Source organism: Oryctolagus cuniculus, chromosome 2, assembly GCF_964237555.1.
Source record: "Oryctolagus cuniculus chromosome 2, mOryCun1.1, whole genome shotgun sequence".
In the NCBI taxonomy this organism is placed as follows: domain Eukaryota; kingdom Metazoa; phylum Chordata; class Mammalia; order Lagomorpha; family Leporidae; genus Oryctolagus; species Oryctolagus cuniculus.
In genome coordinates this window covers 111,529,421-111,555,980 of record NC_091433.1, presented here as the reverse complement: position 1 = coordinate 111,555,980, position 26,560 = coordinate 111,529,421, and the positions used below count along the sequence as shown (strand labels likewise).

Here is a 26,560-nt window from a genome sequence, read left to right as displayed (position 1 = left end):
GGAAGAGAGCCAAGCCCAGCAAGATGATTGCCACATGATGACATCACAGTTTTGCCCTGAGCGTTCCTCTACAAGTTGACATCAGAATTTACAGAGCCTGCATCCCAATCATCAGTAAATAGTCGAAGTTCCTGTAGATGCTCTGATGTAATGTTGGTTCACTCCCCAAGTGGCCACAAGGGCATGGGCTGGGCCAGGCCAAAGCCAGGAGCCAGGAGCTTCATCCGAGTCTCCTGTGTAGGTGCAGGGACTCAAGCACTCAGACCATCTTCCACTGCTTTCCCAGGCAAATTAACAGGGAGCTGTATCAGAAGTGGAGCAGCCGGGACATGAACCGGTGCCCTTACGGGATGCCTGCATCACAGGCGGAGGCTTAACCCACTGCCACGATGCCGGCCCCTCCATCTCATCTTAATTACCCTCTACAGACCCAGTCTCATTCAAACCATACAGGCACTACTTGAAGGGAAGGGCTGGCAGGCACCAAGGCAGAGGCAGAGAGACTGGCGAGGAGAGGTATCTTGGGTCTGGATGGGGCAGTGGAGGTAGGAGAAGGAGGTGGAGGTGAGCGGTGGGGAGGGAGGCAGCTGCCCGGGACATTGGCCCAAGCACCCAGCAGGACGGAGTTACCATCAACTCAGGGCAGGAGGCGGGGAGTGGGCAGCTCAGTGAGGGAAGCCCAGCAGCTCAGTCTGGACATGTCCTCGTGGACACTTCCCAGGCAGCCATGGGCAGATGACAAGTGGACAGGTGTGTGTGGAGCTCGGGGGACAGGTGAGCCCACCTCTCCGGCCAAGGCTTCAGCACCAGGCTTCACATCTCACAGGTGGAATACTTGCTCTCAGTCTCCTCATGTGCACTTTTCACACGAGTGATCCCCACACCTCCATCTGCACTTATTAGCTTGTTGGCCTGCTCTTCCCTAGACTGTTCATATCCTTTGGCTATTTCTCTTGGCCCTGATGCCTCTTCCTGTGTTCTAAGCATCCAATGTTTAATCCAGCCCCTCCCACTTCTGTCTCTCTGTTTCTCTTTAAACACTTCAATTAGCTGCTAATAAATGCAAATATATATTTTATATATCTCATAAGTTATAAAAAATAATATAGTGAACACCAGTGAACCTACCTATCTAGACAAACACATTGTCAAGTTACTATGGCTATAAAATGTATTAAAAAATGGAGCCATAGGCCGGCGCCGTGGCTCACTAGGCTAATCCTCCGCCTTGCGGCGCCAGCACACCGGGTTCTAGTCCCGGTCAGGGCGCCGGATTCTGTCCCGGTTGCCCCTCTTCCAGGCCAGCTCTCTGCTGTGGCCAGGGAGTGCAGTGGAGGATGGCCCAAGTGCTTGGGCCCTGCACCCCATGGGAGACCAGGAGAAGTACCTGGCTCCTGCCTTCGGATCAGCACGGTGTGCCGGCCGCAGCGCGCCGGCTGCGGCGGCCATTGGAGGGTGAACCAATGGCAAAAGGAAGACCTTTCTCTCTGTCTCTCTCTCTCTCTCTCACCGTCCACTCTTCCTGTCAAAAAAAAAAAAAAAAAAAAAATGGAGCCATACTGGCTTCCTAGGACTGGCTTTTTTGTTCAGCAGTGTGTTTCTCAAACCCATCCATCTAGCTGTGTGTTCTAACAGTGAACCCATCTTCACTGCTGTGTGGCATTTCGTCAGGTGCATACCCCACCGTGCATTTGTCTGCTCGGTTGTCAGTGGGTATTTGATGGATGCAAGCTGTTGCTACTGCAGAGGGTGCTCCAGTGACGGCTCTTGTACAAGTCTCCTGAGAACCTGGGTTTAGCACGTGCGCCTCGGAGAGGGTGGCTGGATCCTAGGCCCAGTGATACTTCCAAAGTGTTAATTTTGTACAACTTGTGCATCATCAGTACGAAACATGAGAATGGTTTCCACGGTGGTTGTACCGGTTTGCACCTTGACTTGTATTTTTAGGGAGCAGGTGTTTAGCTTAGCAGTTAACAAGCTCATGTAGGGCCAGTGTTGTGGCGTAATGGGTAAAGCTGCCGCCTGCAGTACCGGCATCCCATATGGGTGCCAGTTCTAGTCCAGGCTGCTCCACTTCTGATCCAGCTCTCTGCTATGGCCTGGGAAAGCAGTGGAAGATGGTCCAGGTGCTAGGCCTCCTGCACCCGTGTGGGAGACCTGGAAGAAGCTCCTGGCTCCTGGCTTCAGATCGGTGCAGCTCTGGCCATTGCAACCATCTGGGGAGTGAATCAGTGGATAGAAGACTTTTCTCTCTCTCTCTCTGTCTCTCTGTCTCTCTCTCCCTCTCCTTCTCGCTCTTTGTAACTCTGACTTTCAAATAAATAAATGAATCTTTTTTTAAAAGATACTTACGTACCATGTTGGAGTGCCAGGGTTTGATGTCCGGCTCTGGCTTCTGACTCCAGCTTCTGGCCACCGAGACCCTGGGAGGCAGTGGTGATGGCTCAAGTCATTGGTGTTTTTTTTTTTTTTTTCTTTTTAAGATTTATTTTATTTATTTGAAAGAGTTACAGAGAGAGGTAGAGACAGAGAGAGAGGTCTTACATACGCTGGGTTCACTCCCCAGATGGCCACAATGGCTGCAGCTGCGCCAAGCCAAAGCCAGGAGCCAGGAGGTTCTTTGGGATCTCCCACATGGTGCAGGGGCCCAAGGACTTGGGCTATCCTCTACTGCTTTCCCAGGCCATAGCAGAGAGTTGGATTGGGAGTGGAACAGCCTGGACTAGAACCGGCACCCATATGAGATGCTGGTGCTGCAGGCCAGGGCTTTAACCCGCTGCGCCACAGCACCAGCTCCTGGCTCAAGTCACTGGGTCCCTGCCACTCGTGTGAGCAACCCGGACTGTAGAACCAGTTCCCAGATTCAGCCCTGACCCAGCCCCATCTGTTGCAGGCAGCTGGGCAGTGAACCAGCAGATGTGTGCTTTCTCTACCTTTCTCTGTCTCTCTCCTCCTCGAACACATGAATTAAAAAAAAGAGATTTATTTATTTATTTGAAAGTCAGAATTACAGAGAGAGAGAGAGAGAGAGATTTTCCATCTACTGGTTCACACCCCCAAAATGGCTGCAACAGTCAGAGCTGCGCCAATCCAACGCCAGAAGCCAAGATCTTCTTTCTGGTCTCCCACGCGGGTGCAGGGGCCTAAGGACTTGGGCCATCTTCTACTGCCTTCCCAGGCCACAGCAGAGAGCTGGATCAGAAGAGGAGCAGCCAGGACTAGAACCAGTGCCTACATGGGATGCCGGCGCTGCAGGCAGAGGATTAACCTGCACCATGGCACTGGCCCCTCTGTCCAGGTTTTTATGTGGATTTTTATTCCTACGTGTCTAAAGGTGCTTCAAAAAATATCATGGAAAAATAGAATTAAAATATAAGTTTATTTTGGTGTGAAGAAGTTTAGAAATCTGTGTACAGTTTTTTTCCATACATGTTTTCCATGAACTTTTTGAAGACCCCCTCATATACGTCAGGGTAAATTTACCAAGGTTCTAAAAACTCCCAGTTTGATTTTTTTTTAAATTGAGATTGCCCTGAATTTACTTAGAGATTACTTTGAGGAGACGGCGTCTTCATGATATTACATGGCCTTCTCTAGGGTGGAGTGCCTCATTTTTTCAGATTCTTTTCTCCATAGGGTGCTTGGAGTTTGAGTTAATACTAGATACTTTTTAGCTTCATTAGCAGTCGTAATTGATTTTTATTGTATTTTTTAAAAAAGATTTATTTATTTATTTGAGAGGCAGAGAACAGTTTTCCATCCACTGGTTCACTCCCCAAATGGTTGCAATGGCTGGAGCTGCACCAATCCAAAGCCAGGAGCCAGGAGCTTCTTCCAGGTGCTTTCCCAGGCCACAGCAGAGCTGGATTGGAATTTGAAGCCGAGCAGCTGGGGCTGGAGCTGGCAGACTGTTACTGGGTACCGGCATCACAGGCAGCAGCTTAACCCACTGTGCCACAGCGCTGGCCTCTTCCCATTCTTACATTATTTATTTCTTCTCCTAAATTTCCTTACAGCTTTGACAGGACACTATTAGTGGCGATTGTCTTGTCTTGATCTTAAAGGAAATGTGACTGAGCTTTTGCCTTTATATCGAACATTTTCCATAAATTTTCCTGTAAACAGGCCTGTGATTTGAAAGCATACATCATCAAACCGGAGAAGTTGCATCTGATTTCTAATTTGCTGAGATTCTTTTTTTTTTTTTTTTGACAGGCAGAGTGAACAGTGAGAGAGAGAGAGAGAGAGAGAGAGAGAGAGAGAAAGGTCTTCCTAACGTTGGTTCAGCCCCCAAATGGCCACTACGGCCGGAGCTGCGCCGATCTGAAGCCAGGAGCCAGGTGCTTCCTCCTGGTCTCCCATGCAGGTGCAGGGCCCAAGCACTTGGGTCATCCTCCACTGCCTTCCCGGGCCACAGCAGAGAGCTGGCCTGGAAGAGGGGCAACCGGAACAGAATCCGGCGCCCCAACCGGGACTAGAACCCGGTGCGCTGGCGCCGCTAGGCGATTCTTTGTTTCTGTACTTCACTTATGAATAGATGTGGGAGCGTATCACATGCCTTTTCTGCACCGAAACGCCCATGACTTTCTGTCCTTCTACCCTTCCAGAGAAAACCCTCTTGAGCATTATATACTTTGAAAAAATGCCCTTGGATCCTTTAGCTAACATTTGGTTTTGGGCTTTGTACTTGTGTCCAAAAATGCAATGGGCATGTGAATTCTGTTCTTACAATGCCCTTAAGTGATTTGGAGTCAAACTCACTGTGCTGGGCGTCAGCACTGGGACTCCCAGCGTTGAGCCACTGCTTGTGATCCCCGCACCCTGTATCGGAGCCCTGGTCCAAGTCCCGGCTGCTCCACTTCCAGTCCGGCTCCCTGCTAATGCACCTGGGAAAGCAGCGAAGGACAGCCCAAGTGCTCGGGCTCCTGCACCCACATGGGAGACCTGGGTGGAGTTTCAGGCTCCTAGCTTTGGCCTGGGCCAGCTCCAGCTGTTGCAGCCATTTAGGGAGTGACCAATAGGTGGAAAACATCTCTCAGCCTTTCAGATAAATAAATAAATCTTTAAAAATAAATAAAACCTCCTTCTTGCTTTGTTTATTCCCCCTTTTATTCCTTCATTTTCCACACTGTTACTTTGGTCATGTTTCCCATGTGCCTTGTGGGAAAGTCCGCACTTGGAGCCCTCAGGTACTGATCAAAGTTCTGTCTGCCCGTCGGCTTCCGGGCAGCACAGCAAGCCTCCACCCTCCTGGCTCTTTCTCCACCTGAACTTCAAAAACAGATTCAGGGGCTGGTGCTGTGGCATGGCGTGTGTGTAAAGCTGCTGACCACAGTGCCGACATCCCATAAGGGCACTGGTTCAAGTCCCGGCTGCTCCACTTGCAATCCAGCTCTCTGCTAATGGCCTGGAAAGCAGCAAATGATGGCCCAAGTCCTTGGGCCCTGCACCCACGTGGGAGACCCAGAAGAAGCTCCTGACTCCTGGCTTCGGCCTGGCCCAGTCCTGACCCAGTGAACCAGTGGATGGAAGATCTCTCTATGTATATCTCTGTCTCTCCCTCTCTCTCTCTCTAATTCTGATTTTCAAATAAATAAATAAAAATTTTTTAAAAAGCAGATTTAGAAACAGGAATGAGATTCTTTGGTCTTGTCACCACTGCAGTTCAGGAGACTCATTTGCCTGGGTTTGATCTCTAACTGCACACTTCTGCTGTTTATAGCGATGTGACTGGCTTTGGTGTGTTGACCTTTTTTTTTTTTTTTTTTTTTTGGTGGATTCCTTGGGATGTCCACATAGATGAATCTGTGCTCACACTCTTGTTTTCTCTCTCTCATTGCACTAGCTAGGACTTTCAGTGTGATGTTGAGTAGAACTGGAGATGACCGTTACTCTTGCTGTTCCTACTCTTAGGGAGAAACGTTCAGTTCCTCACCACTACGTTTGGTGCTAACTGTAGACTTTTTTACAGACACACTTAAGCAAGTTGAGGAAGCGCTCTTCCATTTCTAGTTTACTGACACCTCTTTTTTTTTTTTTTAGTGAATGGATGCTGAATATTGTCAAATGCTTTTTCTGCATCAATTGATAGGATGGTGTGTTTTTTCTTCTTTAGATATGTAGTATGATAGATTATGTTGATTTATTTTCAAATGCTGAATCAGTCTCACATTTCTGGAAACCCCACTGGATCTGGTGTATTATTCTTTTTATTTATTTTTTAATTTTTAAAACACTAATTTAAGTTACACAGAAAGAGACAGACACACACACACACACACACACTGAAACAGAGAGAGAGAGAGAGAGAGAGATCCTTCATTCGCTGGCCCACTACCCAAGATGGCCACAACAGCCAGGGCTGGGCCAGGCTGAAGCCAGGAGCCCAGAGCTTCCCCTGGGTGTCCCACATGGGTACAGGGGTCCAAGCACTTGGGCCATCTTCTGCTGCCTTCCCAGGCGCATTAGCAGAGAGCTGGATTAGAAGTGGAGCAGCCGGGTCTTGAACCGGTGCCCATATGGGATGCAGGTGGTGGCTTCACTCACTGTGCTGCGGTGCTGGCCCTGTATGATTCTTTTTATACATTGAGGGATCCCATCCGCTAGTATTTCGTCGAGAAATTTTGCACCTGTGTTCCTGAGGAATATTGGTTGGGACTAGTAAGATTCTCTTTTTCATCTTAGTAGTTTGTGATTTTTGAGAAATTAGTTCATTTTGTCAGAGGCATTGAATTTATACACAAAGACTTGTGCAAAGTATTTACTTTTTAAAAAATATTTATTTATTTATTTGAGAAGTAGGGTTATGGACAGAGAGAGAGGTCTTCCATCTGCTGGTTCACTCCCCACATAGCCGCAACGGCCAGAGCTGGGTGGGTTGAAGCCAGGAACCAGGAGCTTTTTCCGGGTCTCCCATGTGGGTGCAGGGGCCCAAGCACTTGGGCCATCTTCTACTGCTTTCCCAGGCCACAGCAGAGACCTGGATCAGAAGTAGAGCAGCTGGGACTCAAACCAGTGCCCGTATGGAATGGCGGCACTGCAGATGGCGGCCTCACCTGCTACACCACAGCGACGGCCCCTATTTACTCTTCCTGAGGTTCAATGAGTTTCTTGGATCTGAAAATTGATGTTTTTCAACAAATTGGGGGAAATTTTGATCGTGATTTCTTCAAATATTTTGCCATCATTTCCTTTTCCTCTACTTTCTGATATTTTCACTTTATATATAATTATATGTATGTGTGTGTGTGTGTGTGTAACCCTTTATGTTCCTGGCCTATTCTGTAGGTCAAAACCTCTCCTCAGTTCATGAAGCAAGTTTTTAGTTTTAGGCATTGATTCCTTCGAGTTTCACTTGGCTTTTTGAGAAATAGTTTTGTTTTTTCTACTAGGATACCCAGAGGTTACACTTTTCTTTCCTTTAATTCCTGGCAATAGTTGTTTTCAAGTTCTTTTATAAGAATTCTAGTAATGAGACTGTAATTATTCTACTGATTACCATCTCTTTGTTATGATCACGTTTTCCTGATTCTTCTCATGTCTTTTAATTTTTTATTATGTGTTGGACATTGTGAGTGATATATTGTATCTGGGTTCTATCAGTCTAAACACTGTTGAGGGGTGGTTTGGCAGGAAGTTAAATTAGCAGCATAGTCCCTTATCTTCGTTGGCGTTTATTCTGGATTCTGTTAGGGAAGCTTTGGTTTGGGTTTGTCCTGAGGTCTAAAGCGTGTGTGCACTTGAGGGCATGGTCCTTCCTCCTGAAGTGTGGCCTGTCTGGGTTTCCACTAGACTCTGCAGATGCTCTGTTTGGGCTGAGCCAGGGCTCTGACTGTCCCCATCCCCGCATGAATTCTGGGTGTCTGTCTCCATGTCGGCCCCATGTCGGCTATCAGCTGTGCTCCTCTGGACCTCATGGAGTCTCACGCTGAGCGTAGGTAGTGCAGACCTTGGCCATAGCCCCAAGGAAAACCCCCAAAGACTTCTGGGGCCAATGTTCTGTGCAGCTACTTCCTCTCCAGGACCCTGCTTTGAAACTTCCACCTGCCCCAGCCGCCTCACACCCTGACGTCTGCCTTGCCAGCTCAGCAGGAAGACTGCCGCTCCCAGGCCAGCATGCCCCTTGCTGTGCCCTTGGTCTGGAAAGTGTCTCCAGGCTGAATGTGGAGCCCAGCTCCGTCTCCTTGTCCTCCATGGCTGTGGCCGTGTGACGTGGCTCAAAGCCTGAAAGCACTTGCCTCCCAAGTTCCCTTCAAGTTGTTTGCAGTGGGATGAGACATCCCACGCCATGACTGACAGCAGAAGTCTAGTCCGTGTGCTTTCCTTGTGTTTACTGGGGTATAATTCACATACAACGAAACGCACAGATGTTCAGCATTTGGGTCAGTGAGCTCTGACAACTGTATAACCCTCATAGCTACCACCTCCTGGGTCCTGCTTTCTATCACAATGCATTAGTGCTGCCTGTTCAGAACGCTGCATAAGTAGAATCATCTAGTATAAACCCGTGTGTATATCTGGCATTTTTGATTGGCATGTATTTGAAATGCGTCTGTGTGGTTAAATATCCAGGAGTTCGTTCTTCTTTTAACAGAGGGTAGCGCGTCACTGTGTAAGTGCTCAGCAGGTGCATGCTTGTGTTGGATTGGGTGGTTTCCAGCCTGGGAATATTATGAGTAAAGTCTACATGAATACTCTTAGACAAGTCATTCTGTGGACATAACTCTTCATTTATTCTGGGCATATAAGTCACGGGGTTGATTTATGTTTTCACTCTGTAAGGAACTGCCAAGCAGCGTGACTAGTTCACGTGTCCACCAGTAATATATGACAATCTCTGTTGCTCCACATCCTCACCAACATTTGATATCGTAGGTCTTTTTGAAACGATAGATGATTGGGTATTTTTCACTTTGCATTGGATCACTTGCATGTCTTTTTTAAAAAAGATTTATTTTTTTATTTATTTGAGAGGTAGAGTTACAGACAGAGAGAGGGAGAGACAGAGAGAGAGGTCTTCCATCTGCTGGTTCACTCCCCAAGTGGCTGCAACAGCTGGAGCTTGGCTGTTCCGAAGCCAGGAGCCAGGAGCTTCTTCCGAGTCTCCCCATGGGTGCAGGGGCCCAAGCACCTGAGCCATCTTCCACTGCTTTCCCAGGCCATAGCAGAGAGCTGGATCGGAAGTGGAGCAGCCGGGACTCGAACTGGCACTATATGGGATGCCTTTACTGCAGGTGTAGGTTCTGCCCACTATGCCACAGAACCGGACTCCACTAGGCATGTCTTTGATGATTAATTGTGCTTATTTCTTGTGCTTATTGACCATTTATATATCTTCTTTGTGAAAAATCCTGGTCTTTTGCCTGTTTAAAAAATTATTAGTCTTATTATTGAGTTGTGGAAGTTCACTATCAGTTCTGGAAATGAGTCTGTTGTTAGATACACATACTCAAGATAGGTTTCTAGCCTGTCATTTGCTACTGAGTTTCTTAATGACCCCATTGGTGTTTCTGTTTAGTTTTTTTTTTTCTTTCTCATTGGTTTCTTCTCTTATTTTATGTCCTTTCTTCTAGTTCCTTCGAGTTTAATTTGCCCTGCTTTTCCTAGATTCTGAGAAGCTTAGATCTAGATGCTTTCATCATTAGTTTCATACCTATCTTCTTTTCTAATAAAGAAATTCAAAGCTATAAATTTCCCTCTCTCCACAGTTTTACCTGCATCCAGCAAATGTTGATGTGTTGTGTTTTCATCATCAGTCAGTTCAAAATAGTTCAAATTTCACCTCGAAATTTCTCTGGCCAGCGGGTTGATTAGAAGTATATTGTCTAATTCGCAAGTATTTGAGATTTTCTACACTTGATCTTAGCCAAAAGGACGAGAAGCGATAGTATCTGAGATTTTCTAGATATCATGTTTTGAATTTTAGTACCGTTATGGTCAGAGTCTATTTTAAGTTCCCGTGTCTGGGAAATCTTGGTAATCACGGGATGTGCTGTTGGAAAGAAGTGTATGCTTGGGGCACAGCGGGTTAAGCTGTCAACTACAATGCCAGCATCCCATATGGACGGCCGTTCAAGTACTACCTGCTCCACGTCCCATCAGCTCTCTGCTGTGGCCTGGGAAAGCAGTGGAAGATGGCCCAAGTGCTTGGGCCCCTGCACCCACGTGGGAGACCCAGAAGAGGCTCCTGGCTCCTGGCTTCAGATCTGTCCAGCCCTGGCTATTGCAACCATTTGGGGAGTGAATTTCTCTGTCTTTCTTTCTCTCTTTGTAACTCTGCCTTCCAAATAAATTAGTTAATTAAAAAAAGAAAAGAATGCATATTCTACAGTTACTCTATAGTGCTATATAAGTATTAATTGGATCAAATTAATTAACAGCATTTGCCAAATCTTTTGTTTTCACTTGTACCATTTATTTGAAAAGGTAAAAGTGATTTTTCTGTTTTTCCCTTTAATTGTACCATTTTTAAAAAGATCTTTATTTCTTTGAAAGAGGGACAGATAGAGGGGGAGAGACATAGAAAGAGAAAGAAATCTACTGGTTCACTCTCCAAATGGCCACAATGACCAGGGCTGGGCCAGGTTGCAGCCAGGAGCCTGGAACTCCATCCAGGTCTCCCACATGGGGGCAGGGGCCCAAGCACTTGGGCCATCTTCTACTGCTTTCCCAGGCCACAGCAGAGAGCTGGCTAGATAGGAAGTGGAGCAGCCGGGACTCAAACCAGTGCCCATATGGGATGCCGGCACTGCAGCCAGCGGCTTTACCCGCAACGCCACCGTGCTGGCCCCATTGACACTATCTTTTAGGCACATCAGCAGGGAGCAGAATCAGAAGAGAGCAGCCCGGACTGGAACTGGCACCCATATGGGATGACAGCACTACAGGCAGCAGCTTTACCCACTATGCCACGGCGCCGGCCTAAATAGCATATAGTTAAGCCTTCTCTCCAGTCTGAAGTCTACCTTATAATTGAAGGAGGCACCTGCTTTGTGACATCTGCCCACACTGCTGTGTGCGCCCGTCTGACCCACCGCATGCTTGTCCCTGCTGTGCAACTCCATGCCTTGCACCCCTGAGATGTCCCCAGTGCTCCCCGCACCCCGCCAAAAACACTGCTGCTGTCAGAGGGAAAACTTGGCATCGTACCTGGAGGGGCGTCACCGGCTGAGAACGGGCGGATGGAAATGTTTCGGAAGGGAGGGAAAAGCCAACGAGAATTGCTAGAGCCACGTGCTTGAATAGGTGAGGGGGCTGGGGCCACCTCCCACGCGGAGAGGTTGCCAGCAACCAGGGACAGGCACAGAGAAGGGGGGAAAGCAAATGTCCGGGCTGCGTGCCCGTGGGAGGGCAGGTGTGGGGTGAACTTCCCTCCGTGGCTTCTGCCTTCGCCGCGACGCCGAAAGCCGCGGAGGTTGAACATGGCGGAGGAGGTGCTGGAAGCGAAAAAGGCAGGAAGGTATGACAGCGTCGTCCGGGACACCGGGAGACGCACGGACCAAGGCAGCGGCCCAGCCGCTGGGCAGCCTGCAGACCGTCTTGTTAGCGAGAGTGCGCAGTGGGGACGCCGTGTGCCGTGCCCACAGGCCGAGTGTGGAGGGGATCCGCCCAGCGCTTGTACCCGGCACCCTGGAGGCCCCGTGGGTACAGGACCAGCCGAGCTGTGCTGGGGAGAGGCACGGGCAGCAAGCGTCCCCGAGTGCAATCAAGGGGAGGTGGGCGTGGCCGTGCGGGTGGGGTGGGGCCTGGACACGCCCTGTCTGTCAGTGGGAGGCTGCGGCTCTGATTACGTGGGCATGCGGCCAGCCAGGTGGCCTGCCCTGGCTCCTAAAGGATGCACCAGACACTCTACAGGAGAGCTGGGGAATATGTTTTAAAAATCATGAATAGGAAGGCAAGGGTCATCTGACACCCCACCTCCTCCCAGAGGGAGCTGGAGTAGCTCACATTTTGCTGTGTTGTTTTTAAAGAGAAAGTTTGGTCCCTGCCCTTCCAACCCTGCGGGTCTGCACTGCTACCCAAACGCGTATCCGACCCCAGCACCCGATGTAACTGAGCCGTATCTTGTTGGGCAGCAAGGGGCCAAGAGGGACATTCTTCTTACCCTAGAAGTCAGGGAGGGCTGCATGGAGGCGGTGGTATACCAATTGGGTCTTGCTGTCTTTTTCCCTCCTGTTTGCTCTTGTGCGGTGTCACTCTAGGACAAGAACGGCCCCTTTCCCCTTGTGGCAATGGGGGGCGGGCAGTCAAGGGAGGCCTCTGTGAGTGGACAGCAAGGCAGCAGAGTGGCCGTGAACGTGCCCCTTGGTCCTAGCCTGTAGTGTGTACAGTGCCCAGCCTGTGCACATGGCTGGTCATGCAGAGAGGGTCTCTGCACCCCCACTCAGCGCCACGCTGGGGACAGAGCCTCAGGTCTCACCTCCTGGGTCTGTGTCCTGCAGACAGCAGCGACAGTGAGCTGGAGCTGTCCGCGGTGCGCCACCAGCCCGAGGGGCTGGACCAGCTGCAGGCGCAGACCAAATTCACCAAGAAGGAGCTGCAGTCCCTCTACAGGGGCTTCAAGAACGTGAGTGCCCCTGGGTTCCCCGCCCCGCCCAGCCCTCCCTGTCCCTGGCTCACAGAACCTTCTAGAAATGTCTCCACATCACAGCAGATACCCCGGGGACCTTTGTGGGGCTCCAGTTTTGTGGGAGAGCTGGCAGGATGTGGGTGGGTGGGGGGCGCAGTGTCCGTGCTGTGAAGACCCTCACTCCGTGTCTCCGATGCTGATACCGGGAAGAACGTATGGGGGCAGCTTGGCGTGAGGCCACCCGCCACCCGGCCTGCCTCTCGCTCACCCAGACCCAGGCTTTCCGCAGCCTGGACCGTGGAGCTGGGCGTGGCCAAGGCACTGAGGGGCTGACTTCCCGCTGCAGGAGTGTCCCACGGGCCTGGTGGACGAAGACACCTTCAAGCTCATTTACTCGCAGTTCTTCCCTCAGGGAGGTGAGAGCGGGGTCCCGAGCAGGCCCCTTGCCACTCCTGCAGAGCCCCCACCCCGACCCCAACCCCTTCACCAGAGGGCCCTGTTACCGCCCAGCCACTGCAACTCCCGGCTCCCCCGCCCGGGGACTTTAACCCGCTATGAAGTGGGGATGCCTGGGGTGGGGGCAGCTGCCAGGCGGCCCCCTGCCTGCACACCCCAGCCTTCTCCTGGCTCTCCCCAGACGCCACCACCTACGCACACTTCCTCTTCAACGCCTTCGATGCCGACGGGAACGGATCCATCCGCTTTGAGGTAGGTGCCGAAGGACCCTTCCCCTGTGCCCTGTGGGTGGTCTCTCTGCCCTGGGCTCCCCTCCCAAGGCCGTGGGGAAGCTGAGATGTGACCGTGAGTGGAAATGGTCCAGTGTGTCCCCCACGACCTGGTGGGCTGTGATGGCTGCCCCTCGCCCCCCGGGGAGCCGGGGAAGTGAATTTTGCTACTTCCCAGAGCTTTTGCTTGTCACCCAGCAAACAGGCCAGAAGCATCCAGAAAACCCCCAGCCTGAGCGCGCTCTTGGGGGTCATCCCAGCTGGGCACTGGACATGAAGCCCGGTGCTCCCCACTGTCCGGAGTGAGCAGCCTGCCCCTCTGGCCCCGCCCCCAGCCTCCGCGCGGGGGTGCCTTGCCCAGGCTCTGCACTGGCAGCCCTGGCCACACAGGAGCATTTGAGCAAGGCCCCCTCTGTGGAGCCCAAGCCCCTAAAAATAGCTGCAGGCGAAAACCTGAAACCTCTTCGGAGAGGAAAACCTTGCGGAGAGGCAGGCCTGGTCGATAACCTCCCCAGCTTGGTGTGCGGGGCCCAGGGGCGGCTGGCTGGCGGGCGGGCGGGCGGCAGCCGGAGCACAGGGCTCAGGAAGCCCCCGACACACAGGGTAATAACTCGCCGCTCTCGCGGTCAGGGTTATTTTTACACAGCGAGCGAGCGAGCCCGCCTGCATGCGGACACACAGGATGGGGCCGGCGGGGCAGGCGACCGCAGCAGCCCCTCCCCTGGACCTCACTCGGGCCGACCACTGTGCAAGCACGTCTTCTCTATTTCCAGTAACATCTGAAATGCCCCGGGCCAGACCACTGGGAAAAATCCAGGGCGTGCAGAATGCGTGGGCCTCCCCTCTGCCCCTCAGCTTAACCACTCTTGGGGCTTGTGGGGATGACCTGGGAGAAGGGATCCGGGGTCCAGCCGGGGCTGCGTGGGACGGCTTTTCTTGTTCAGAATGAGATAGCCCAAGGGCTCGGCAGCCCCCCATCCTCCCGTCAGCTCCTCAGGGCAAGGGTTCCTGTGGTCTAAGGTGGCAGGTGAGGTGGGGGTGGGGGTCTCTGTGGCTGAGTTAGCAGCTGTCAGAGTCTGCTTTGCACTGTTGTCGTAACCCAAACTGGGCTGTTTGCAAAGGAAAGAGGTTTGTCTGGCTCCCAATTCTGCTCTCTGAGAAGCGCAGCCAGCATGAGCTGGCATCTGCAAAGGACCCTGCCCAGCTCCCTCGCAGCAAGGCAGAGAAACAGGAAGGGAAACTGCCCGATGCAGAAGGGGCCGTGCGCCTTGCTTTATAACAGGACCTAGCCTGGCCCTGTGGCAGCTAGGCTAACCCCTGCCGTGGGTGGTGCCCCATCACTCCCGCCAGGCCCCGCCTTCTAACTACCTCCCCCAGGGTCATTACAAACGGGGTCAATCTGCAGCACTCGGGCCCTTGGGACCCCACCCCCCACCCCGCCAAGCACTGCAGGGGTGCGGTGTGCCCTCTGTAAGGTCACTCGTCCCTGCCACCCTCAGGCCTCCCGTGTGCCACTCCGCACAGGAGGCCGGCTCCGCTGGTCTCACCCAGGCGTGTTTCTCTGCAGGAGCTTCTCCGTTGCAGAAGCCTTTAGCTGGACACAGAGCCGGGGGCGGGGCACAGATCTCCAAAGCCCCATCCTTGGTGCACCATGGGCTGGAATCCCAGGGCTCAGAAAGGATCCCTGGGGATGGGGGAGTGGCTACAGGATCTGGGGCTCCACCCTCCTCATTGCCAGGCCTCAGAACCATCGAGGTCAAGTTGGCCTGTGGATCCTGACCATGACCCCACTTATTTCTGTATTCTGAGCCATAAGACACCCACCAATTATAACTGTCTCCTCTCCCCCCAAAAGAGAAAAAAGCCCTCCAGAACAGACCAACCTCAGCAGCGCTGCATCCCACTGTGGGCTGGGGGGCTCCCGGCCAGGCTCCTGGCGGGATCCTCCCTCCACACGTGGAAGAATTCGAACACAGAGGCACAAAGATGCCCGGGAGAGCAGGATTTATCTGCAGCAAACTGAAGCACACGCTCGAGAACCAAGCCAAACAAAAAAGTGGGAAAAGGCGCCAAACCAAGAGAAAACCTTCTCCAAGGGAAAACTTGCAGCAGTGAAAAGCCCTCCCCTCTTAAAAAAAAAAAAAAAAAAAAAAACCTGACAAAGGAAAAGGCCAGACCTTCCCTCTTCCCTTTATACCCTCCAGAGGCATGGGGAGAGGGGGTGTCTGGGGTGGAGCTCATTGAATATTCAAATAGGGCGGGGTTTAGGGCAGACTCAAGCACCGCCCATTTCCATGCCCTCTTTAGGAAATATTGGAAGTGCCATGGTGTTAAGGTGCATGATGGGAGTGGGCATGCCCCTATGGTAATTTTATTATAATGATATTTTGATGACCTGAAAGTCCTGGAAGCACACATCCTGCAGCCACAATGGGTATTTCCAGTTAGCAACAGTTACACATTGACAATACTGTGGAACTTACGGTTTCCACTACTGGGAAAGGGTTGGGGGCTTGCTGGTGCGTGGGAGGTAGGCCTCCGTGGGGCATAGACAGGGAGGCTTGGGTTGTGTGCAGAAACGGAAGAAAGTTTGGATGGTACACAGAAGATTTGTCACGGGCCAGGGCAGGCTGTTACATGGGCCAGCCACTGCTGTCCTGCTGTGACTGTCAAAACGTGGACAGCCTGGGGCTGTCAATCACTGGTCCCTGCTGGTCCCCACCGGTCCCGGGTCATTGAGGAGCTGTCAACAGCGGTTTGGCCGGAACCATCAGGCAGCTGTCAGACCTCGGCTCTTCCCCTAGCCAGCTACGTTCCCACACCAGTCGCGTGCCAGGATCTGGCTCCTGCCCCTGTCCTCGTGGCTCCTCTGAGATCCGCCCATGGGAGGGAGCCTGGTGTCGGCTTCCCCGGCTCTGGACAGGGCGAAGCCACACCCAGATGCACCTTGACACAGCGCATCAGCTCATTCATCTTCCGAGTGGTCACAGCGCCTTCTGAAGGAGCCTGTAGACTGTGGGTGCCTTTTCAATACCCAGGATAGAATCAGGCAGCCTGGGTTGGAAGTGACACCGGTCAAGGTGCTCTTTTGGAAAGTGACAGCAGGGCACATGTCTGGAGGGTGTGGCCACCTCGCCACTGCCTGCCCTCCCCCTCTACTTCCCCCTCCCCCATGTGCTGTTGGCCAAGTGCAGCTACCAGAGGACCAACCTGTAACCTCACGACTCAACACCCTCAGTTCCCACTCCACCTGCTGGGCACCGTTCAAGTGCACCTTCGGGGGGTCTCAGCCTAGAAAGTGGAGTCTGCTGTGCCACTAAGGCCACCCCAGACCCTCCCCAAGCACTGTCACAGGGACAGCCACAGAGCAGGGGGGCTGGAGGTGTGTAGGGCTTCCTGCACCTTGGAGTCAAAAGCAAGGAGTTAGGGCCGGTAATGGGCGCAGAGGAAGCCATGCTGTGTGACACGGAAGTTTGGAACAAGCATGCACTTGGACATGGGTCTTCTGTGTGTTCCCTTTACAAACGAGGACTGGTCAGGGGCCTCACGGCGGACAGTCCCATCCACTGTCTCCTAGCATTGGCACTCCATCTCTCCGCCCACCCCCAGCACACACACTAAGGGACACTGGCGATATTTCTTGGGTGCTAGCAGCAGGCTCCGGAGCTGAACATGAGGGCCTGCACATGGCAGAATCCAGCTACCTGCCAGGCCTGTGTCAGCTGAAGAGGCCATCTGTGAAGACAGGTCGGGGTGGGGACACCCCAGAGCAGGACTCCACGCTTCAGCCTCCTGCTGGGGACACCTCGCCCACCACAGGGAAGAGGGAAAGAGCTGCATGCGGGGACCACCTTGGGTCTTCACTGCTGTGTCAGTCATACCCAGACTCCAGTGATTGTCAGTCCCCAAATTCAGGCTTACAGGAAATGCGACATTATTCCTCCTTTATTAAAAAAGAAAGTCTAGATTTTCCTTCCTGCACTTCCTCACACATTGCTTCAAGGATCCAATGGTTTTACAGGGTGTGCTTTGGAAAAACAGCAGTGGGTCACTTGTCCAGGTTCAGCCCGCTGCCAGGGTTTGGGTCCGTGTCTGCTGGGCCCCTGCACCCATGTGCAGCTCCGCATCAGCTCCTCCTGGCTGCCTGGTCTTAGACCTGGCGTACTGGCCCTCTGCTGTGGATGAGGAGGGCTGGGGCCTCTCCCCAACACACCTGTCCCCTTCCCTGGCCTCGCAGTAGGCTGTGGCCATCTCTGACCCCCAGTGCTTCCACCTAATGGATGTTCAAATTTATGATGGTGCAAAAGCAACACACAAGTCAGTAGAAACTGTGCTTCGAGTTTTGCATTTGACCTTAACCCAGGCTAGCACTGTGCGGCTGGTTCCTCTCGCGATGTGGGCAGACACAGCTGCAGTCCTGAGTCAGCCGTGGGATCAGGAGGGGACACAGCCCGTGTCCTGCGTGCACTGGACTGCTCAGGTCAATGCTTGGTGGATGAGGTGGATCACATGCATTTTCAGCGTGCGGACTGTGTAAGCAGAGACGTCTGTTTAGGAACTGGATTGGATAGGGACTTGCTTTGCTCTGATGATGTGAACGTTATCCCTAGTTGAGCCTTGCAATAAACTGATTTATTTTCTGCTCCTGCACACACTTTCCTTTTCCCTGCAGTAAACCATGGCCCTGACCTTCCACTTGCCTGGTTTTCTGTGCCCTCAGCATTTATTCAAACCCAGGCCTTCCCACCAGTGGTCCGCACCTCCTGCCTGGCCTCCCCTGCTCCATCCTCCAGCAGGTCCCAGGACCCTCCTTGCCCTCTTCCCTCTCTCCTGGGTGGTGTCTCCAAGTTCTAGAATCATCTGTCTTTTTCTCCTTTTCTCTCTCTCTGCAGGGGTGGCCTCCAGCAGCTTCCTGGGGAGGAGTGTGTGGGAAGAACCTTTTGAGCCTTGGGTGTCTAGAAGTGTCTTTTCTGTCCTCACTTGTGCGGGGCATGGATGAGAACGCCCATGTGGAGTTGATCTCCTTCCGGACCGTGGTGGTGCCGTTCCATCAGCTGCCTGCCCGCACTGGCGTGGAGCCCTGTCTGCGGTTGGGGTCTTGTGTGTAGGACTTGCTTTTTTTTCCCCCTATCTTGCTTTACTTTTCTCTCTGGACACTTGCAGGATCCTCTGAGCACCAGCCCTCTGAAGTTCCCCCAGGACTCCCTCTGCAGGCTAAGTTGCATTGTGCCAGTGGTCTCCGTTCACGATTTCTTTGACACACGTTCCTCCCTTTGCTCCAGCTCTCCCCGGAACTCCTGATGTCCGGCGATGGCCTCTCTGGAGTGGACCTCTCACTCTCCTCTTTTCACTACTATCTTCCAGTTCTTTTCTATCCTCTCCTTTCTCTTTCTGGAAGATTCAACTCATTCTCCCGAGATTGTCCTTACTTTCACTAAAATATCTGAAAGAAGCTACCTGGAAGAAGGTTTATTTCAGTTTAAAGTTTTGGAGGTTCACAGTCCAAGATCGGGTAGCCCAATGAGTCTGGTGTCTGATGAGATAGGCAGATCACACGGAGAACCAAGAAAGACAGAGAAGCAGGAAACACACTCTGCTTATGCAAACCACCTTGAGGGCGATGCCCCTGGCACCTAGAGACCACCCATGGGGCCATAAGTATACCAGGTCTCCACCCTGGATCCAGCAACCATTTTTTAAAAAGGGTTACGCACAGAGAGGGAAAGACACAGAGAGAGGGAGGGCTTCCATCCACTGGTTCACTCCACAGATGGCTGCAACAGCCAGGGCTGGCCCAGGCCAAAGCCAGAAGCCAAGAGCTTTTTCCAGGTCTCCCACATGTGTGCAGGGGCCCACGGACTTAGGCCATCTTCTGCTGCTTTTCCCACTTGCATTAGCAGGCAGCTGGATTGGAAGTGGAGCAGTTGGGACTCAAACTGGTATCCATATGGGATGGTGGTGTTGCAGGTGCAGCTTTACCTGGTGTGCCACAGCCCCAGCCCCTATGTTCTTATTTTTAATTCCTAGGAGCTCTTTCTTAATTTTTATTTTTCAATTAGGATCCTCTTCTTTCAGAGAGGCAACATTTGTAATCTCTGAATTGAATCGTTTAATCATTTTTGTCAAAGTTTTCCTCCTTGAATAATTTTGGTTTCTTCCAGATTTCTCTTCTCTGTTTTCCAACTTTCTCACAGTACAAATTTCTGCAGATCCAGAAGACCTAATACAGCCATGCACCCCTGAGTGGTAGGGGTATGCTCCGAGGCAGTTTCGTCGTGGTGGGAACCCCAGGGAGGGCCCCTGCGCGAGCCTGGGTGGTGCAGGTCAGACACTTGATGTGGCCTCTGGATGCAACCAAGAGATGCTACAAGCACGCGACGTCTGAGGCTGCTGCTGGCCTCCCTAAAATCGTGACGAAAAGAATAGGCAGCAAACCCATAAACCAGAACCATGCGCGTTTCTTACCGGTATCAAGTGCTATGTACTGCACGTTATTGTACGTGCTACACTTTATTTTGGAAAGGCAGACATAGATCTTCCATTTGCTGATTTCACTTTCCAAACACCCATAACAGCCAGGGTTAGGCCAAGGCCAAAGCCAGGAGCTTTGGGATTCTCAGTCTTCTGTGTGGGTGGCAGGGACCCAAATACCTGGGCTGTCACCTGCTGCCTCTCAGTGCATGCATTTAGAGGTGGCTAGAATAGGAAGAGGGACCAAGCCTTGCACCCAGGCACTCTGTGATGGCATGTGGGTGTCTGAAGTGGCGTCTTAACCGCTGTCCCAAGTGCCAGGAGGGTGCCTTGCACCAGTGTCACCACAGCACATAGTAGTGCATCACGCTACAATGTTACAGCAGCTACAGAGTCACTGGGCAGTAGGACTTTTCCAGCTCCTTTATAACTGTATAGACTGCTGTGGTATTTGCAGTATTTGATTGTCGGAAATGTCGCTCGGCAGCACATGGCTGTCTCTGAGCCTGGTGCCTGGCCCTGTCCCCCTACAGTCAGTCAGCCTCCACCCACAGCCCTTTCCTGCCACCTTTCTTTTGGAGTAGACCAAGAGGAACTCAGGAGCAGGGAAGACTTAAACTTTAGACCGTCCAGAAGGTGGGGGAGAAAGATTTGCTTCCACCTGCTGTTACAGCCAACAGCTGAAGTTTGCACAAGGAAACCATGTGGACGGTCATGCCTGGTCACATTAGCTATGGGCCGTATCTGTCACACCCAGAGGTGATGGCAGCACCCCAGGGTGTCATGGCTCAAGAGCCGAGCTCCGTTGGTTCAAAACTTTTTAAGGGGCCGGTATTGTGGTGCTGTGGGTTAAGCCAATGTTTATGACACCGGCATCTCATGTTGGAGTGCTTGTTCAAGTCCCAGCTGCTCCACTTCCAATCCAGCTTGCTGACGGTGTGTGCACCTGGGAAGGCAATGGAGGATGACTCAGGTCATCGGGCCTCGGCCACCCTTGTGAGAGACCCAGATGGAGCTCCTGGCTTCTGGCTTCAGCCTGGTCCAGCCCTGGCTGTTGCAGCCATTTGGGAAAATGAACCAGCAGGTGGAAGATGTCACTCCTGTCTCTCTCCCTCTTCTCTCTCTATAACTCTGCCTTCAAGTAACTAAATAAAAATTTTAAAAAGAAAAGAAGGAAATTTTTAAAAAACTTTTAAGCTGGACGTCTGCAAGCATCTTTGATGTGCAGATTCCTGGTAAGCTCAAAACAGAGCCCCCTTCTTAAAGAGCAACCCCCGGGTCTTCTCTCCCAGCCCATGTCCAAGACACCATGTATCTGAGATCAGTATCAGCTACCAAACTGTTTCCGCCACACACACACACACACACACACATGCGTGCACCCACCCACATACAAGCACACGAACACACAGCAAGTGCACCCTTGTGTCATGGGGGCCTGAGTGGCCTCCATCTGCAGTTACAGGGCTACTTTTCCTTGGAAGCCCCCCCAGGCAGCTGGGCGGGCCACTGCCACCTCCTCACCCTCCCTGTCCTCCCCAGGACTTTGTGGTCGGGCTCTCCATCCTGCTGCGGGGGACAGTCCACGAGAAGCTCAAGTGGGCCTTCAACCTCTACGACATCAACAAAGACGGCTACATCACCAAAGAGGTAGCGGGCAGCCGGGAGGGCCTGCGCCCCTCTGCCCCTTCCCACCCTGCTCCCACCTGGCTCTCCTGGCTGCCCACCCTGGAGCACAGCAGCCACTGGGGCTTCCTCTGTGCTGAGGGCGTGGCTTTGTGTGTGACCTCACCACACGTGGCCACCCGGCTCTTTCTAGAAGGGGCCTGGGGAAGACACAGTGGAGAGGACGCTGGCCTCAGCCCCTGCCACCCCAAGCCGGCAGTGTCACCTCTGAGGATAAGGAGGCCCGCACGCAGGTTCTGTTTGGTCCACACTTTCTGTGTGCATCTGAACTAGTAGCCATGGCTTCCAATTTTGAGGATTAGCACATTTTTTAAAAAATAAATTTATCCCCAGCTTCTCTCTCGGAGGGGCCCAAGCTCGCGCTGGGTGGACCAGAGAAGGAATGAGCTGGCCCCCACCCCAGCTGCTGTGGCACTCACCACCACCCAGAGGAGCCCCCCCCCACCCTTTGGTGTAACCCCCAGATGACCATGCAGGGGTGCGGGGTTCACACTGCCTGCTCTCCCAGGAGATGCTGGCCATCATGAAGTCCATCTACGACATGATGGGCCGCCACACCTACCCCGTGCTGCGGGAAGATGCACCTCGGGAACACGTGGAGCGCTTCTTCCAGGTGAGTGAGTCCCAGCCCCGCGCTGGAGCCAGGAGCCAGGCAGAGCAGAGAGGCTCCTGCTCCTGCAGCGGCCCTGGGTAAGCCACCTCCTCGCTCTCTGAGCCTCGCCACACCCCAGGAAGAGGGCTAGCTCAGGCTCCCAGGAGGAGCAAACTAGAACCTGGGCCCGGCGTGGCCATTTGGTGCAACAGTTAGCATGCTGCCTGGGCCGCCTGTGTCCCACGTCGGAGGGCCTGGGTTGGAGTGCCAGCCTTGTTTCCAGCCCCAGCTTCCTGTTAACGCGAGCCCTGGGAGGCAGCAGTGAATGCTCACAGAGTTGGGTCCCTGCCTGGGCTGAGTTCAGGACTCCTGGCCCAGCCCTGGCTGTTGCAGGCATTTGGGGAATAAACCAATAGACAGAAGGTGTGTGTGTGTGTGTGTGTGTGCCTTTCAAACAAAATTTTAAAAAAATCAGGCCCCACCCACTCTGCTGCACCTCCTCTCGGAGCAGTTACGGGCTTGTCAGCAGGTGTGGACAGCTGGCAGCCCTCCCGCTCCGGGCACTGGCCTGGAGCTTTCCCAGCCCCACCAGGGCAGCTGTGCGTGGGCGGCAGCTTTGGGGTCACCCTTGTGCCCACAGCAGGTGAAGGTACTGAAGGCTGCAGCTCCTGCTCGCCGGGGCCCCTCCAGACCTGTGGCCACCCTGTGCCTCAGTTGCTCTGTCTGCCCTAGCTGCCTGTCAGGGAGGCCAGGGGCCAGGTGGTTATGGGGACGGACTCTGGGAGGTGTGAACACGAGTGGATCGTCACGGCAGTGGGGAGTGGGACTGGCCTGGGCCATGCTGGACAGGTCAGCTGTGGGGCGGGGGTGGGGGCTGCGGAGGCCACTCTGTGCAGCCTGCATCCAGGGTGGGGGACGCTCACCCACCCACTGCCATGTCCTCAGGCTGGAGTCAGGGGTGTCCCTGGCAGGCAGTCTCACCTTGGGCGTGGCTTGGGTTGCAGAAAATGGACCGGAATCACGATGGAGTGGTGACCATGGATGAGTTTCTGGAGACCTGTCAAAAGGTAGGTGGCAGTGGGGGCTCTGGGGGCAGGGGTGTGGTTGGGACAGATGTGGGGCCACAGGGGGTGATAGGACAAGGACATGCTGGGGGGAAGGTCCCTAGAGCCCCCAACACTGCTGCCGGCCTCCTCTCAGCTCCTCCATCTGGGGCCTGGGTGGGGGGTGCCACTCGCCGTCCCTGTCCAGCCTGCGTCTGACGGGGCCTCTCCTCCCCTCTCTCCACGCAGGATGAGAACATTATGAGCTCCATGCAGCTGTTCGAGAATGTCATCTAGGGCTCGGGAGGACCCTGGTGGCCACTGCCACTTAGCCCTAAGCGGAGCCTCCGTCCTGCCCGGAGCAGCCTCCAAGAGAAACTTTTTCTAATAGATTTGCAAAAAGTGAGCGGTTTGCTACACACACACACACACACACACACACCACCCTGTTGCTGCAGGCTGGCAGAGGGGACCTGAGGCTGGGGAGGGCTGAGTCTGGCTGGGAGCCAGGCCCAGATGACAAAAGCCGCACCGCCCTGGCTGCCCCACCCCCCACCCCCGGGGTTGGCAGGGCCAGTGTGCCGCCGGGCTGTGCAGGGCAGAGTGGCAGGCTGCTGGCCTAGCGCTGGATGCTAGCAGGAAGTAGCTCAAGCACCCTTTGGGAGTGGGCCCTTCCTGGTGAGCCCCCTCACTCCTCCCCTCCTGTCCCACGCAGGGGCCAAGCACCAGGCTGCTCTGGCCTGTCCCCAGCCTGTACTCCCAGGGCCCCTAAGTGCAGGAGCCGGCAGGGCCAGCTGGGGTTGGGAGGACTCCGGCCAGGGAAGAAGTGGAGATGGGGCAGAACCTTCTGTGCTCTACCCAAGAGCTTGGGCGTTGCGGGAGCCCTGGGCTGCGTTCTCGCTGCATCCCAGGCTACTGGGGGAGGGGGCGCCCTCTGCAGCGGGGGGGGATTGGGTCTTTCAGTGTTGCATCGGAGGGGGCTCTCGGCCACCTCCAGTGGGCAGAAGTCTTCTCCCGCCCCAATCCTGGCAGGGGCTGGGGCCACCCTCCCCCCTCCAGCACCACACTGTTCTCCCCAAGGTCCTCTTAGGAGGAGGTAACACGGCTCAGGGACTGGCAGCCTAGGAACCCCGGGGCGAGTGCGAGGGGGGCCCGGGCCAGCGCCTCCCTCTCCCTGTTGGCCTGCAGCCCCATCGGCCTCCCTTGGCCCAGCAGCGTGGCCGAGCCCCATCCTGTAGCTGCGTGGGCACCCACCCAGGACTAAAAGCACAAGCGCCACGGCAGCTCCGGCCACGGCCCACGAGGAGAGCCAGGGCCGCTCTGCTTTCCAGAGCAAGGCCCTCCTGGTGGCCCGGGACCGGGAGCCCCGCAGCCCCATCACGGGAGGCCCTGGGGAGGACGCTCGGAGGTCCACTGTGTGCCTCAGAGCCACGGGGGTTCAATGCCCAGCTCTAGCCCGGCCTGTTCCCCAACATTCAAAAGCACAAACCGGGGGGCTCTGCTCAGCTGGGCTCTGCCCTGGGGGGATGGAGGCCGCCGATGCCCAAAGCCAGAGCCAGCAGACAGGGCTGCAGGGCCCCGGCTGGGCAGCAGGTCCAGAGATCCCTCCAGGACACAGCTCCAGGAACAGCCCTGTGCCCAGCAGCCTGGGCCCCTGCGAGGAACATTCCCACACACACATTCCATCCGCTGCTGCCCCGTCTCTGCGCAGGCCTGGCCCTGGGCGCCCCCGGGAGGCTGGCCCCAGGGTGAGCAGGGCCTCGGGAGGCAAGGTGGGATGACAGAGGCTGTGGGGCCCCCCGGAGCCCTCACGCAGGTTGGCTGAACCCCATCTCCAGTCTTATGGGGGTCCCCCCTCTCCCTCCTTCCAGGAGGGTTTCGGCTTTCCCTGGCTCAGGGATCTCCTCCCTGCCCCCCACCCCTGCCCCAGCCTGGCCCTCCCATCTGGTGTCACCACGTACTCCCAAGGGGCCCAGGCCACGGGAGAGGGTTACCACCACGCCCCGCCCCTCAGTCCACCAGGAGAGGTCTGCCTCCTGCCCAGGGCGCGGACTGGCCGCATGCCTGCATGGCGGGGCACGGCCTGCGGGGTGGTCCCTGTTCTCAGCACCCACCAATCTTCAGTCCTGTATATTTTAATAAAAGAAACTTGACAAAGGAGAGGGACTCGCGTTCGCTTTCTCCCGGCTCTGCACTTGGATCCAGCCCCTGCCAGCCCTGCTGCTGTTAGCTGTGGCTGCTGCCTGGCTGTGCTGGCTCTGAGGGGTGGAGCTCCCTGGAGTCTCAAGCTCCCAGTGTGACGTCACTTGGCAGAGGCTGTGGGGGAGGGGGGAGGCACGCAAGCTCCAGCCGTAGGTGGGGTGGGGGGACTTCCGAAGCCATTCTCTGTATTTCCTCCCCAGGTCATTTCTCTTGCCCGCTCCCAGGAAGTCATTCTGGGTTTTTGTTTTTTTAAGGTTTACTTATTTGAAAGGCACAGTTACAGAGAGGGGAAGAAAGAGAATCTTCCATCTGCTGGTTCACTCCCCAGATGGCCACTATGGCCAGGACTGGGCCAGGCCAAAGCCAGGAGCCTGGAGCTCAATCCAGGCCTCCCCCATGGGTGCAGGGGCCCAAGCACTGGGCCATCATCCACTGCCTTCCCAGACACATTAGCAGGGAGCTGGATCGGAAGTGGAGCAGCCGGGACTGGAACCAGTGCTCATCGCAGCATCGCAGGCAGTGGCTTAGCCACAGCACCGGCCCCCCTTTCTGGATCTCTTACCACAGGGTGTGGGTCACAGGCACAAGGAAGCAGAATTTGCTGAAAATCTTTCTTTCCTGGTGTTGATTTTCTTTTTTTTTAAGGTTTATTTATTTATTTGAAAGTCAGAGAGAGAGAGAGAGAAAGGTCTTCCATCAGCTGGTTCACTCCCCAGTTGGCCGCAACAGCCAGAGCTGCACCAATCCGAAGCCAGGAGCCAGGAGCTTCTTCCAGGCCTCCCCCATGGGTGCAGGGACCCAAGCACTTGGGCCATCTTCTACTGCTTTCCCAGGCCATAGCCGAGAGCTGGATCAGAAGAGGAGCAGCTGGGACTCGAACCAGCGTCCATATGGGATGCCGGCACTGCAGGGACAGCTTAGCCCACTACACCACAGCGCCATCTCCAAGATAAAATTTTAAAGAAATGCAATATGACTTGCAAAAGCAATAAAAAAAAAAAAAAAGGCCGGTGTGGTGCAGCAGGTTAAGCTGCTGCTTGCAGCGCCGGCATCCTATAGAGGAGCGCTGGTGTGAGTCTCAGCTGCTCCACATCTGATCCAGATTCTTGCTAACGCATCTGGGAAGGCAGCAGATGATGGTCCAAGTACTTGGGCCTCTCACCCACATGGGAGACCTGGATGGAGCTCCTAGCTCCTGGCTTTGTCCTGGCTCTGGCCATTGCAGCCAGTTGGGGAATGAATCGGTGGATAGAAACTTTCTCTCTCTCTCTCC

The 26,560-nt window shown here is 54.1% G+C and overlaps 1 protein-coding gene across 4 annotated transcripts in view; it reads left to right on the top strand.

Annotated features, from left to right (window-relative positions):
• Positions 1-25,245, top strand: part of KCNIP3 (potassium voltage-gated channel interacting protein 3) — an 84,767-nt gene extending 59,522 nt beyond the window's left edge. For 3 of the 4 annotated variants that reach the window (XM_008253883.4, XM_008253873.4, XM_017340004.3), the window contains 7 exons: positions 12,441-12,565; positions 12,915-12,984; positions 13,206-13,276; positions 21,307-21,414; positions 21,959-22,063; positions 23,047-23,109; positions 23,335-25,245. In XM_008253883.4, the coding sequence (XP_008252105.1) occupies positions 12,441-12,565; positions 12,915-12,984; positions 13,206-13,276; positions 21,307-21,414; positions 21,959-22,063; positions 23,047-23,109; positions 23,335-23,382 (590 nt within the window). In that variant the 3' untranslated portion in view covers positions 23,383-25,245. Of the gene's footprint in view, positions 1-12,440; positions 12,566-12,914; positions 12,985-13,205; positions 13,277-21,306; positions 21,415-21,958; positions 22,064-22,987; positions 23,110-23,334 lie in introns of all 4 variants that reach the window. The other variant, XM_051836118.2, reaches the window with a different exon arrangement.
• The last annotated feature ends 1,315 nt before the right edge of the window (positions 25,246-26,560 follow it).